At 43.8% G+C, this 12001-nt stretch overlaps 3 protein-coding genes across 4 annotated transcripts in view; all 3 read left to right on the forward strand.

Annotated features, from left to right (window-relative positions):
* LOC101078708 (1-phosphatidylinositol 4,5-bisphosphate phosphodiesterase beta-4) overlaps positions 1 to 5582 on the forward strand; it is a 39786-nt gene extending 34204 nt beyond the window's left edge. Inside the window, exons 32-40 of one of the 2 annotated variants that reach the window (XM_003971586.3) lie at positions 71 to 136; positions 591 to 706; positions 815 to 890; positions 1009 to 1184; positions 1268 to 1369; positions 1451 to 1508; positions 1907 to 1993; positions 2397 to 2433; positions 3248 to 5582. In XM_003971586.3, the coding sequence (XP_003971635.1) occupies positions 71 to 136; positions 591 to 706; positions 815 to 890; positions 1009 to 1184; positions 1268 to 1369; positions 1451 to 1508; positions 1907 to 1993; positions 2397 to 2433; positions 3248 to 3324 (795 nt within the window). In that variant the 3' untranslated portion in view covers positions 3325 to 5582. The remainder of the gene's footprint in view (positions 1 to 70; positions 137 to 590; positions 707 to 814; positions 891 to 1008; positions 1185 to 1267; positions 1370 to 1450; positions 1509 to 1906; positions 1994 to 2396; positions 2434 to 3247) is intronic. The other variant, XM_029849105.1, reaches the window with a different exon arrangement.
* A 235-nt stretch (positions 5583 to 5817) lies between these two features.
* Positions 5818 to 7519, forward strand: LOC115253077 (uncharacterized). The gene has a single exon (XM_029850008.1). It carries the CDS (start codon positions 5930 to 5932, stop codon positions 7517 to 7519), a length of 1590 nt encoding a protein of 529 aa, XP_029705868.1. The 5' UTR covers positions 5818 to 5929.
* Positions 7520 to 8223: 704 nt separating this feature from the next.
* On the forward strand, positions 8224 to 12001 carry lamp5 (lysosomal associated membrane protein family member 5). Its single transcript, XM_011611920.2, has 6 exons — positions 8224 to 8689; positions 8999 to 9177; positions 9563 to 9694; positions 9878 to 9974; positions 10271 to 10459; positions 11031 to 12001. Exons 1-6 carry the CDS (start codon positions 8641 to 8643, stop codon positions 11204 to 11206), a joined length of 822 nt encoding a protein of 273 aa, XP_011610222.2. The 5' UTR covers positions 8224 to 8640; the 3' UTR covers positions 11207 to 12001.

Genomic DNA, 12001 nt, shown 5'->3' on the forward strand with positions numbered 1-12001 from the left:
GTAGTTATTTTCATACATTTTATTAGTTTACGCCTGTACTAAAGAAAAATAATCTCCTTTCCCATTTCAGACATACCTTAAACTGCTAAAAAAGCAACAGAAGGAACTTGGTGCTTTAAAGAAGAAACAGTCAAAGGTGAGCGATCGCTCGTATTGCAGCGGCTCTGTTGGTCATGCCAACAACTGGAAGCTTGTTCAGCTCAACCTTCCATCTTCCCCTGAGATTGGCAAAAAAAAAAGGGTTTTGCTTTTTTCTGTGCCAGGCTCTGCTCCTCCAATCATATCCTACTGAACACTCTCCCATTCTGACTATTACAAACACACATGCTCCATCAATAATGTCTTATAGTTAATTACATTTATTATTCCTTTGACCAGCTCACTTTTGTTTTACAACTGTCTGGACACAATGGCAAGTATAGGAGTTAATAGGACTGCCAGACCACAATTGTCTAGACAGTAAATTGCAGTATTGCAGGTCATTTTATCGTAAAATTCAATTTTATCCTGCAGTAAATCTAATGATGCAGTATTGAATAATAAGCAACATTCCCGGATAACTGCATGTAATGTTTTTCTTGCTTCTCTAGGAACAAAATACAATGCAGAAAGCTCACTGCACCCAGGTGGACAAGATGGTGTCGCAGCATGACAAGGAAAAGATGGTTTTGGAGAAACTACTAGAGAAGGCCATCAAGAAACGAGGGTATGCATTCGGATATGGCGAGGAAGCAAAACCAGTAACAAGTGTAGGAACCAGTGATCATTGAATCCACCCTGTAAAAAAAAAACCGGATTCATTGTCTCCTCACAGGGAAAATAACTGCCAAGAGTTAAAGAAAGAAACAGAGGATAAAATCCAAACACTGGTCACAGACCACAAAGCCAAGGTAATGCAAAACCTATTACCAGTTTCTTCTTTATCAGCCCAAAATTTTGGTCAAACTGCACTCATGTTAGTCAGAAGTGCTTAGACCTCGTTTGAATGTGCATTCTTTTAACCCCTAGGTAAAGGACATCACTGCGCAGCACACTAAAGAGTGGTCAGATCTCATCAGCAGCCAAAGCAATGAGGAGCAGGAAATGAAGGACAGCCATGTGACACAGCAGTGTGATCACCTAAAGAAGCTCCTGGCCACCGTGCAGGAGCAGCAGACCATGCAGCTCAAGCTCATCCAGGAACGGTGAGAGCTGCATTCCTCAAACCAAGCGAGCTTGAAGAAGCAGCATCTGAACTGAAGAGCTGCTTTTTCTTCCACCATTCCAGACAGAGCAAAGAAATGCGAGCCAACCAGGCCAAGATATCCATGGAAAACAGCAAAGCCATCAGCCAGGACAAGAGCATAAAAAACAAGGCAGAGAGAGAGAGGTGCGTCAGCTGAATCCCTCTATGAACAGTCATGTTTTGCAATTGACCAGGGAACCAACATGAGCTGTTTTGACTGTTTAGGAGAGTAAGAGAGTTAAATAGCAGCAACACCAAGAAGTTCCTGGATGAAAGAAAAAGGGTAGGTTGTCATTTATTTATACAAGTTTATCTTAAGGAATAGTGGCAGTATTCATGTATACATCAGTATGTCTGATGATAACCGTATCTTTCATTTTTTTCTTGAGTCATGCCTTATCTCTGCCCACAAATGCAGGTATGGATGGCGATTAAAGTAATTTAGCTTCAGTTTGATGGCTTTGATGGGAAAGCGGCTCTTTTCTTATCCCTTCAAACATTACAGGCACAAAACTGTGTTTTGATAAACAGTTTTAAAACTCTGTTCCTAATAGGATTGTTATCGGTCTACTGGCTCTCTGTCTTCTACCCAGCATCAGTCTGACTTATTAGGTCCAAGCCCTTAATTTTATACATTATAATCATTTGACTGTGACATTTCTGTTCCTGCTCTATCTGTAGCTGGCCATGAAGCATCAGAAGGAAATGGAGCAACTGGAGAAAAACCAGAGAGAACAGTTAGAGAAACTGGAGAAGTTCAATGAGCAGGTACAAACGCACACGCAAAAAAGCAGCCGCTTAAACGACGGCATCAACTGTACAGTATATGAAACCCTGGAGATACGAATGTTCCAATAACTCGAGGCTATAGTTTGGATCATTTCTGCTCTAAACTCCATTTTTTCAAAGAGTGTTGGCTGGCATTCGAATGACCTCAATTAACTCTGAAAATGTTAATCTCTCCCGAGTTTATCATTTTTGTTGACTTCATCCTACATAGCTTTCAATTAAAGTGCATCTTAAAATATGTACCATCAGTTGAGCAGACTTCCCAGCCTGTGGGAAGTGAACATCTCATCATCACTCCATATTACGTTGCCATCGGTTACCTGTACATGTCTAACATGTATGCACACCTTCATCTGATTTTAATTTGCTTCTTCCGTCACAGCTTTTGAAATCACACCATGCAAACAAACTGGTTCAAGGTAGGCATCTCTACCTCACTCGAGTCCTCTTCCTAACAGACCACCTTTGTATTCACCACTTTCATTATCATCCCTTCAGCTCATTTTATTCACCACTGTACATGTGTGCCACCACTGTTTGACTGCACAGTTCCGTGATATTTAATTTTCTACTATAATGAGCAGTCTTGAAATGACTCACAGCTAAACACTGGAAGAACAGCAAACATCAGGGCTTTGCATAAGATTGTTAGAATAAAAACGGTAAGTGATTCATTGTCAAATCCCATTTGCACATTTGTTGTCTGCGGCTCAGGATGTGAGCACTGAGTCATTTATTACCATGACTGAAACACTATTACTAAACAGAAAGAGCCAGATCCCACCCCACCTTCACTCCAGATCATCATCATTTGCTTTTATACTACATGATGTCACACACTGCAGAGATTTTGTTACTCATCAGTTACTTCTATCAAGCATGTGGTCGATGTTGCCTGCAAGGAATCACTACCGGTGTGTTACAAAAAGGTGCAATTTCTTGTGAATGAGCTGAATTTTGACAGGTTTTTTACAAAATGAGTACATTCCATGCAACTACAACCCCAGATTTCCACCTGCATTCACAGCACAAGCAGTTCTGACCAAAGTGCACAAAAAACATGAAACTGGCCTGACCACTCGGTCCTTAAGCAAAGCAAAAACCATTAAACTATATCAATCAGCAAGTCAGCCAACAGCTCCCATCGCCAGCCCATCACATGTGGTGGAAATTTGGGGTAAGATGCCTCGGTAGGGAACTGAGCCTCACCTGACCACTCTCATCTTCTCCAAGGCCAAGGACATGCAGCAGATGGTGAAGTTGGAGGAGGAGATGGACCGCAGACCTGCCACAGTGGTGTGAAAGACTGAGACGGACACACGCCACCCCTCACACAAGCAGCTGCAGAAACAACACGGACTCCCCCATAACCCTGTCGCATGACCACAATCCACATTTCTTTTTTATTTCCACACACAAACACACAAACACACATGTCAACCGTACCACCACCCAGCTGCTGCACACATCACTCCACCCACTAGGCTGATACCACTGGCAGTCAGACTTTCAAATGAATTGAAAGAGTTTAGGCAGCAAACTATGTTTCTCCCCATCACTGACAAAGTTCTGTAGCTACTGAGGACACAAAACTCACAAGTTTTGTCTTTTTAATTATTATCCAGCTACCTGCTGCAGAAGCGGTGGGTTTAAGTGACGCATATTTAAAAGATTTTATGTCAATGCAGCACAATGATTATTTTGTGAATTACACTGTATGCCACAGCGGTCCTGGCCCAGGCACTTGATAGGTGATCATAACAAGTTCATGTCAGAAATGTAGCAGTGCACTACTCTAGGTTCTCTCTTTCAGTAAGAATGTATTTAAAAAAAAAACTGTAAGAGTGACAAATTGTGAGTCACCCATTTCTACAATGCAAAGTTGACAAGATGTCTTATTGTTACAGCCCTCTGTCAACAGGCTTTCTGAGTCAGGAGACTATAAAGGGATCACATTAGATTCATGTTCACATTCAATATTATTTTCTTATTTCCCTGCTGTTTTATTTTAATGACTGAGAAGTTACTGAAAATTTTAAACTCAGTCTTTTATGTTGAAACAATTTAATATATATTTTTAATCTATTACTTTTGCTCAATTATTGCAAGCTCAAGCCTGCAAACTCAAGATTTTCTACTTTTTAACCTATATTCTTGTGTACTATGCAAAAGGAAATCCAAACAAAATTGCCTAATGTTTAATGTGTCAAAAAGAGTAGAACTATAAAATTCTTTAAGATTTAATGTGATATTTGTTTGCATCCCGAGTAGTTGCAACACAGAAATGATCTAATTAAAGAGGGCAAGTTCATGTGTTTTAAACTCTGCATCATTAACAACAAAAAAACCAATTTGTAAAGTATTTACTGGTAAAACATCAAATCTGCTGTTAAATTTCTTCACTGCTTTCGCAGTCAGTTCAAAACCTGAGCAGACGGATCAGAGCCGTCAGGTCTCCGCTCGTTGATGCATTGTTGAAGTGAAGTGTTCCCTTAATAGCTTCTTGACTGCACGCTCAGCTTGTAATCCTCATCATTTCCCTGCTGGCCTTTGTAGGCGGGTGGGATCAGCCCAATTTATGTGACAATTATCATTTAACACAAAAACGCAGGATGTAGCTGCCGCACAGGTGCTTCGGACAAAACCAAACAGGTTCCCCGTATAGACGGTTGTAGGACGCATCAATGGTTGCAGCTCTCCAGGACTTAAAGGCCACTGCAAAGAATTGTTACTTGAAAGTATATAATCCTGTGGATGCTCTTGTAATTGTGCACATATGATTATTTACTTTGTTTGGTGCACCAATAAAAAAAAAAAGACAAGTCACATTTTGTCCAATTTTGTTTTCACATTTGTTTTTTTCCCTGCTGTAACACACAAAGGGTAGATGGGATGTTTTGTATATACTGGAATGTATGTAGTTTCCATTAGTTTTTGACCAATTGTCCTCTGTATTTCAAGGGCTTGTGGGATTCTTTTTTTTTTTTTCCTTCTGCCACTGCAGGTTTTGTTGTTCAGTCCGCCCTCGCTGCACCACACACAGTATAAAGCTCTCACCACATATCTACTGCAGAGATAAACAAGTAAAAGTGCTTTGAAATTTTAATCCATTTATAAATGTGCCACTTAGTGTCTGTTAGGAAGTTCAGATAATTTTATGAATGAGAAGATGCCAAACTAAGGGGTTATTTATACAAATATACATAAATAATTGAAAATATATATTAGATATAACGTGTAGTTTAAGATTACTGTTCGTTAGAGGCTTTTTTGCACTAGTTGAATGTTTCTGTTGTGTGACTACATGTAACCTTTGGCTATCTAGTTTGTCAAAACAAAGTCGAATTATTTTTGCAGAGCGACATCACGGATTTGATTTTCTCAGTTTCTTTGCTGTTTCCTTTGTTTTTATTTCAACTGTTGCTTGTCAGAACCATTCTGTGTGCGTTTTTTTTGTATTTATATTGTATTGTTGAACTTAAAAAGCAATGAAAAATACTGTTGTTATCAAGCTCCTTTAATACTGTTTTATAGTATGTGTATCAATAAATCAGGTGTAAAATGGGAAGCTGTGTGGCTCATTTTGTTTGATTTTTCCAGTTATATGATAAAGAATATGGGAATAAAGTGGTAACGTCCATTAGCAACATAACAAATGGGCTTGATTAAACATTACTCTATTCTCTCCAGTCCAGATCTGCTGAGAGCTAATTATTTTGCATTCAAAGTGTCACGGTGATCAGAGGAGGCGCTCGGAACACCCCCGCACTCATTTCAAAGACAATGACGGCTGCAGTCTCACCACAATCAGCGAGTGCAGAATGAATTCATGCGCCGTGTCCCCTCTAAAAACACTCGGCTCTGCCGCCAAAGCCTGTTAATTGTTATTATAAATCAAGGGTTTTCTTTAAAAGGATGAACAAAGCGCCATCATTGTGCCTGCGTTGCCCAGCAACTCCCCAGCAGTATAAAGCCCGGGTTTGGGCCGTTTTTCTGGCAGGATTTACGTTTCGCATCATGCACAGGGAGAAAAAGTCTGGTGGACGGACAGGCATCAAGATCCTCCTGGATGCGATGTCTAAAGACAAACTCCACCTCGCCCGGTTCGTTCTGGATGCGCTTGATGGGGAAATTGTTGACTCCAAAACAGAAGACGCCCAGACCCCTCTGATCTCCTCCATTCTGCTACCAGAAAGTCACATTCGGTGCAAATTTGTGGAACTTTTGCTTCAGCGAGGAGCCAGTGTGAACCGCCAGGACGGGAACGGGCGCACCGCGCTCAGTTACGCGTGTGAGAACGGCTATCTGGACGCCGTGAAGATACTGGTCCGAAACAATGCTGACCCGGAGATTGTAGACACCTGGGGAAATACTGCATTAATGTACGCGGTGGTAACAGGTCAAGCACCGGTAGTTGAATTTCTGGTGAAGGCTTTCAAGAGGCTGGGTCTTCAGTTAGACCGGCAGAATAAAGTCGGCAACTCGGCGGTGAAAGTTGCGCACTTTCTGGGACATGCCGAGTGCATCTGTGCGCTAAAGAGCGCCTCCAGAAAAAGCAGTGTGGCCGAGAGAGACAGCCAAGGAGCTCCGCAACAGCGCCTGGATACGACTGATGGGAGTGACAAGTTCGACAGGGACGTCGGACATTTAGTGAACAAACTCGAGCTGCTTCAAACGAGTGATGGCGAAACGCTGCAAAAAGCTCACAACTGTTTTCTGCAACACAGGCTTCGAAAAAAACAGAGCATGCTGCCACCGATGGGCTCTATAGAAGAGTCTGAAACAGAGAAGGGCTCATCCTCTTTCCCTGCTCGGGAGCTGGACTTTTCCGGAGTCCTAACCCCTAAAAACCCACCGCAGTCCTCTGATCCTCCCCCAAAGTTCCTTAAAACTGCTCAAAGCAGGACCGCATCTGACGATCATCTCCCCCCTCCCAGTCAAAACTGTGAAGCTCAAAAACAGTTTTTCTTTTCACCCCAAACCAATAAAGACACTTCTGTACTCGCTGCACCGTCTCCGCTGACCATTTTAATGACCCCCATTAGTGAAAAGGTAAGGGAAATAACAAAAATGCCAGACTGCGGCGGGCGCAGGTTTCACGACAGCTACTATCAGAAAAGATGCAGTCTGCCAACTAGCTTCCTCAGCCCTGCCCCCCAGGAGCGCACGCTGGACCCTGCGCGTAAATCCAAAACAGTAAAGAGGCGCGAAGCGTCTCCCAGCATGGATGGAGCTCATCCGACGGTCGCGCCAACTGCCGCCGCATCAACCACAACTTTTTCAGCGCTAAGCGACAAACTTTTCCGCCGATTTACTTCCCCCGAGTTTAGAAAGCCTGAGAAATTGTTGGAGGGGGAGCCCATGATGGCTCCAGGGCGCATGCCGCGGTCAGAAACGTTTCCTCGCGACATAACGCATCCCCAGGTGGGCAGTAAACACAGCATCGACAGCATCAGCTCCGTCATGTGCGAGTTTGACTTCCATTCGAGGACCCAAAACTTTTAAAAACACAGTAAAAAGTGTGTAAATGTGGTTAACATCATGCCACACTAGTCCACCGCGCGTCTCAACGTTCTACCGCATCCGTCCCGCAAACTTTTTCAGAACAATTTTCATTTGAAACTACCAAATAGGTTCAGCATCAAATCAAGAATCCTTCAACTTGCACCGCAGCACCAGCACGCAAAATCGAACTTGCTTTTGTGTCCTGCAGTTTATATAAAGTGACTTTTTCTGCAGAGGGTGGAGTTACACGCAAGGTGAAAGTGACGTTTTGTGTCTCACACGTTTAACTTTGTCAGCATTTTACATGTATAGCGCACCAAATTCTACAAAAAATAAAACCTATCTATAGAAATCAGCAATAGTGTCTGTGTGAAAATTACATTTTTACATTACTGTTTCCGCTTATTAAGCAAAGATTTTAAAAAAGCTATTCGCGCTGCTCTGGTCAGCGGTGAGGTAAAATGCTTTTGTTGGTGGGTAAAAATTGGATTTGGTATTTAAAGAGACCAATTATCCAGCAAACTGCCTCTAGTATCAACGAAATGTATGTTGCAAGTTATAAATGTTTACAATGATAATGGTTCACATTGAAGAGATTTTAGCTCTCTACGTGCAGCTGAGCCGCATGCTCGCAGAAGAGGAGCTCCTGAGTGAGGGAGGGGGTCGTGGGAGGAGGGGGTGCCGGGGTTTCCAGCGAGACCTGCATCATTTCAGCCCAGTTTAATGTTTCTGCCGTGGACGCGGAGTCTGCAGCCCTCCGCGGGTAACAGATCATCTTTAAAATAAAAAGATAGTCTGCTCTTGAGGTTCCCTTTCATTTCTCTGTGGAGAATCACTAAATCGGCTGACTCAGTCTTCGAGCCAGAGGTGAACAGATCCGTCCGGAACCGGCTGCACCGATCAGCGGATCTCACGTCCAACCTGGAGGCTTTGTGCAGCATTCACGATGATCTGAGCGTGACTCCTGGGCGCTGAGGAAAGGCGTCCCTCCTTTCTCTCTCTCCCTCTCTCTCTCTTTCCCTTCTTTACCACCTCTTCTCTGTGCCCCTCTTTCGCTTCGCGGGTTCGGGCTGCCCAGTCACTTTGCCACCCTATCTGGACAACTGGGGACGCTGGGAGCAATGGGACGGCTTGGTTTTGGCGTCCGACTTTTGCCGCTTGCCGTGTTTGGTAAGTGCGCCTTTGTGCGTCGTGACTATACTCGCTGCGGTGAGTGTGAGCCAATTTGCGTGAGTGCGCAACTTCTGCCGTGTGTGGTCGTGACAGCGCGTCCTTTAACCGTGTGGGCTGTAATTTTAGCCAAGATGGGGACAAAAGTGGTTCCAGAGATGATCTGGACACCTTCTGGTTGCAGCGCGCGTCGTTGTTCCGCCGATACAGCAGATCCCTTTTATAATGTATCTGAACTCCGTTTTTGCTGATTCTGCATATTTCATTGAGATCCTTAAGCGTCTCTTTCCCACTCTGATCTGCGGTCAGGTGTTCTGGCGTTGTCCCTGGTGCTGGCGGAGCAGGAGGGCGAGAACCTGTCCGGACTGTCCAACAACCCGGACAAAGCCATCTTCGCGGTGCGGGAGAACGGCACCACATGTCTGATGGTGGAGTTCGCCGTGAGATTCCTCGTACCATATGACGTGCTTGCTCTCAATGGGATAGATGTAAGGAATCCCCTGACAGACATGCAGATACTTGCAGGAAATGCAGTTTTGGCAAACGTGCCTGATACGCACACAGAAAGAATTAGCGGGGTTTAAATGCTTTCGGGGCGGGGGCATTTAAACGTGGATCAAAGTGAAATATCCCCTCTTTTTAAAATTAGATTTTCGCAATACACTCATTCCACATGTTTTACCATAGGAGACTACATTTTTAAAATAGCTGTTAGTTTATTTCAATTACTGCGTCTATGACACAAACAATCCCATCTGTTTTAAAAAAAACGATTATAACCTCCTCCGTTAAAGTGGTGTCAAAATAAGCGTCATTTCGTCATCCCGTCCCTTTACTCGATTGATTAATTATTTTTTAAATTTTTTTTTACAGCTTATCACAGAACAGGCGTCATTTACGCTGCCTCGGAGTGCAGAAATTGAAGGCAACTGCGACAGCAGCGAGTCAGAGATCCACATCACCTGGAAGAATAAAGCCTACAGTCTGCGCATCTTCTTCTCTAAGGTAGCCGAACGCACCGGGGAAATCTACGTCATAAATAAACCAGAGTCACAATTTTTCACCACACTGAACAGTATGACACCAACATTTTTCTGACATTTCCACAGTGGAATTTGTTGCAGGCCCGTTTGACCTCCCCGCAGTGGGAGAGTTCCAGTGACGCCTCTCTGTGGGTCTGTGTTGCAGGAGTTTCCTGACAAAGGCACCGAGGTGTGGAAGATTAGCAAGGTCCAGTTCATCTACGACACCTCGGAGACGTCTCATTTCATCAACGCATACAACCGTGAGTGCCCCGCCGAGCCCGTGTACAGTAGATGGGCAGCCATTTATTTTTCAGAGAATTATTTTAACATTATGATTACATGGTGAAAATAATGAGAAATCCGAGGCGTGCCCTGCACCCAACCCTCGCCAGTCTCATTTTCACACACACAACCTTTTACAGTTGTGTAGACCATTCAAAATGTCCCCATAGAACTGGTTAAAAATCCCCAATCAACATGTGATGTCCGGCCAGATGTATGTACAGACACACAAATAAACCTCCATGTTCCTTCATGACTCATCCCGTTTCTCCAGCTGGGAAGCACACAGCCACCACCCACCGCCTGTCAGCCCTCGTGACCCCTGCTGGGCACTCGTTCGTGTGCCAAGCGCAGCAGACCTTTACCCTCATTTCCAGTGACCACCAGAAGGGCATCACCATGTCCATGTACGACGTCCAGATCCAGCCCTTCGACATCGCCTCTGACTTTGTGTTCAGTGAACGTAAGAATCTCATTGCTAAGGGGGTTTGCTGCGGTTTTCTAATCACTTGACCCGAATAAAAATCACAGCTCCCGTCTCGTCTTTACACCTGACAGTTGTTACTGCGGCTTGAGAATATATGTGGCTGCAGAGACGTGCAAAGACACAGAGAAAAAGACGGTTATTAGGAGTTTATGGGCGCAGTTATCTTCACCGTCCATGCGGCTTTTATAGACCTCCTCCCTGCACCTGTCCATCCTCTGAAGCCAATCACCTTGGCAGAATCATTTACTCTGAGCCGCTGTAAACGGGGCTGCGCTATGCTTCACTGCACTTCCTCTATAGGGTACATTATAGCACCATTCACAGGGAGAAAAAACAACTTTTAACCACATACTGTGAAGCATATTGTTGTTACTGTAGATGAGCTCCATCGCTCAAACACGTGATAAACATGTGCATGTTAAGCATAAAAAGTGATAGATGAATCAGTGAATTGGTTCAAGAGTTGACCGAGCTGCTGCATTCTAAACAGATGATGTCACTCTCTCCCCTGATTATGCTGACTCTTCATTTCTGCCTCCTTACACAGCCTACAAGTGTATCACTGATCAGCGGGAGCGCCTGGAAGAGACCCTCCCGCTCATCCTGGGCTTCATTCTAGCCCTCATCATTGTAATCACACTGACCGTCTATCACTTTCACCTAAAAATGACAGCGAGCCAGCCCCAGCTCCCCAGAGACCGCTCCATGTACAAGAACATGTAAGTCTGCAGGACGGCGGCTCCTTACGATATCCTGACTAAAGACTGGCTTCATGGATGTCCGTGGCCCACTGAGGAAAAGGGCCAAACCACAGACTGAATCCCTGATTATGTGCAGCCTAAATCAGTTGGAACCTCTGGAAGTTAATGAGACAGCAGTGATGAAAGGAAAACTTACTGAAATCTAAAAGACCTGACTGCTGATTTAACCTCTAAAGGAGCCATATGTAAGATACTTCAGTCTTTTTCAGGTCGCCCAATGTTGGAAATCTCGGAAGCACAAAGCATCAAAATTTGGGCACCTGCAATGACGGAATTATCTTACACGTTTCACTTTTAGTGGCCTACATTAGACATGCATTCCAGTAGTTCCAGTCTGAAAGATTTGCTTCGATTTCTGGAAAACAATCTGGGGAATATTTCTTTCTGTCGGATCGCCTATAGATTGTCCAATTGTTGCAGACTTCTCTGTGGTTCTGCTGCCGAACTCTTTAAACTGGTTGCTGTTTCTGCATCTGCTTGTTTTTGATCCCCACTTTATTTCATCCATAGTGTCTCACGGTGGTCTGTGCAGTGTCAACTACTCAATGGAACCCCAAAAAAAGAAAACAAAATGTATGTCAATCTGTGATACATTGTGAAGAATTTAGGAATGTCACGCCAAGACGACTCATGCAAATTGCTTATTCAATGAAAAAAAACGTAAAAAAAGATTATTTTCTAAATCAAAGTCTATGCATAAAACTCTGCCAATGCAATTTTGTGCTCTGTTCACTGAAATAAAATCACCTGGAGTCAT

Source organism: Takifugu rubripes, chromosome 16 (genome assembly GCF_901000725.2).
Source record: "Takifugu rubripes chromosome 16, fTakRub1.2, whole genome shotgun sequence".
In the NCBI taxonomy this organism is placed as follows: Eukaryota; Metazoa; Chordata; class Actinopteri; order Tetraodontiformes; family Tetraodontidae; genus Takifugu; species Takifugu rubripes.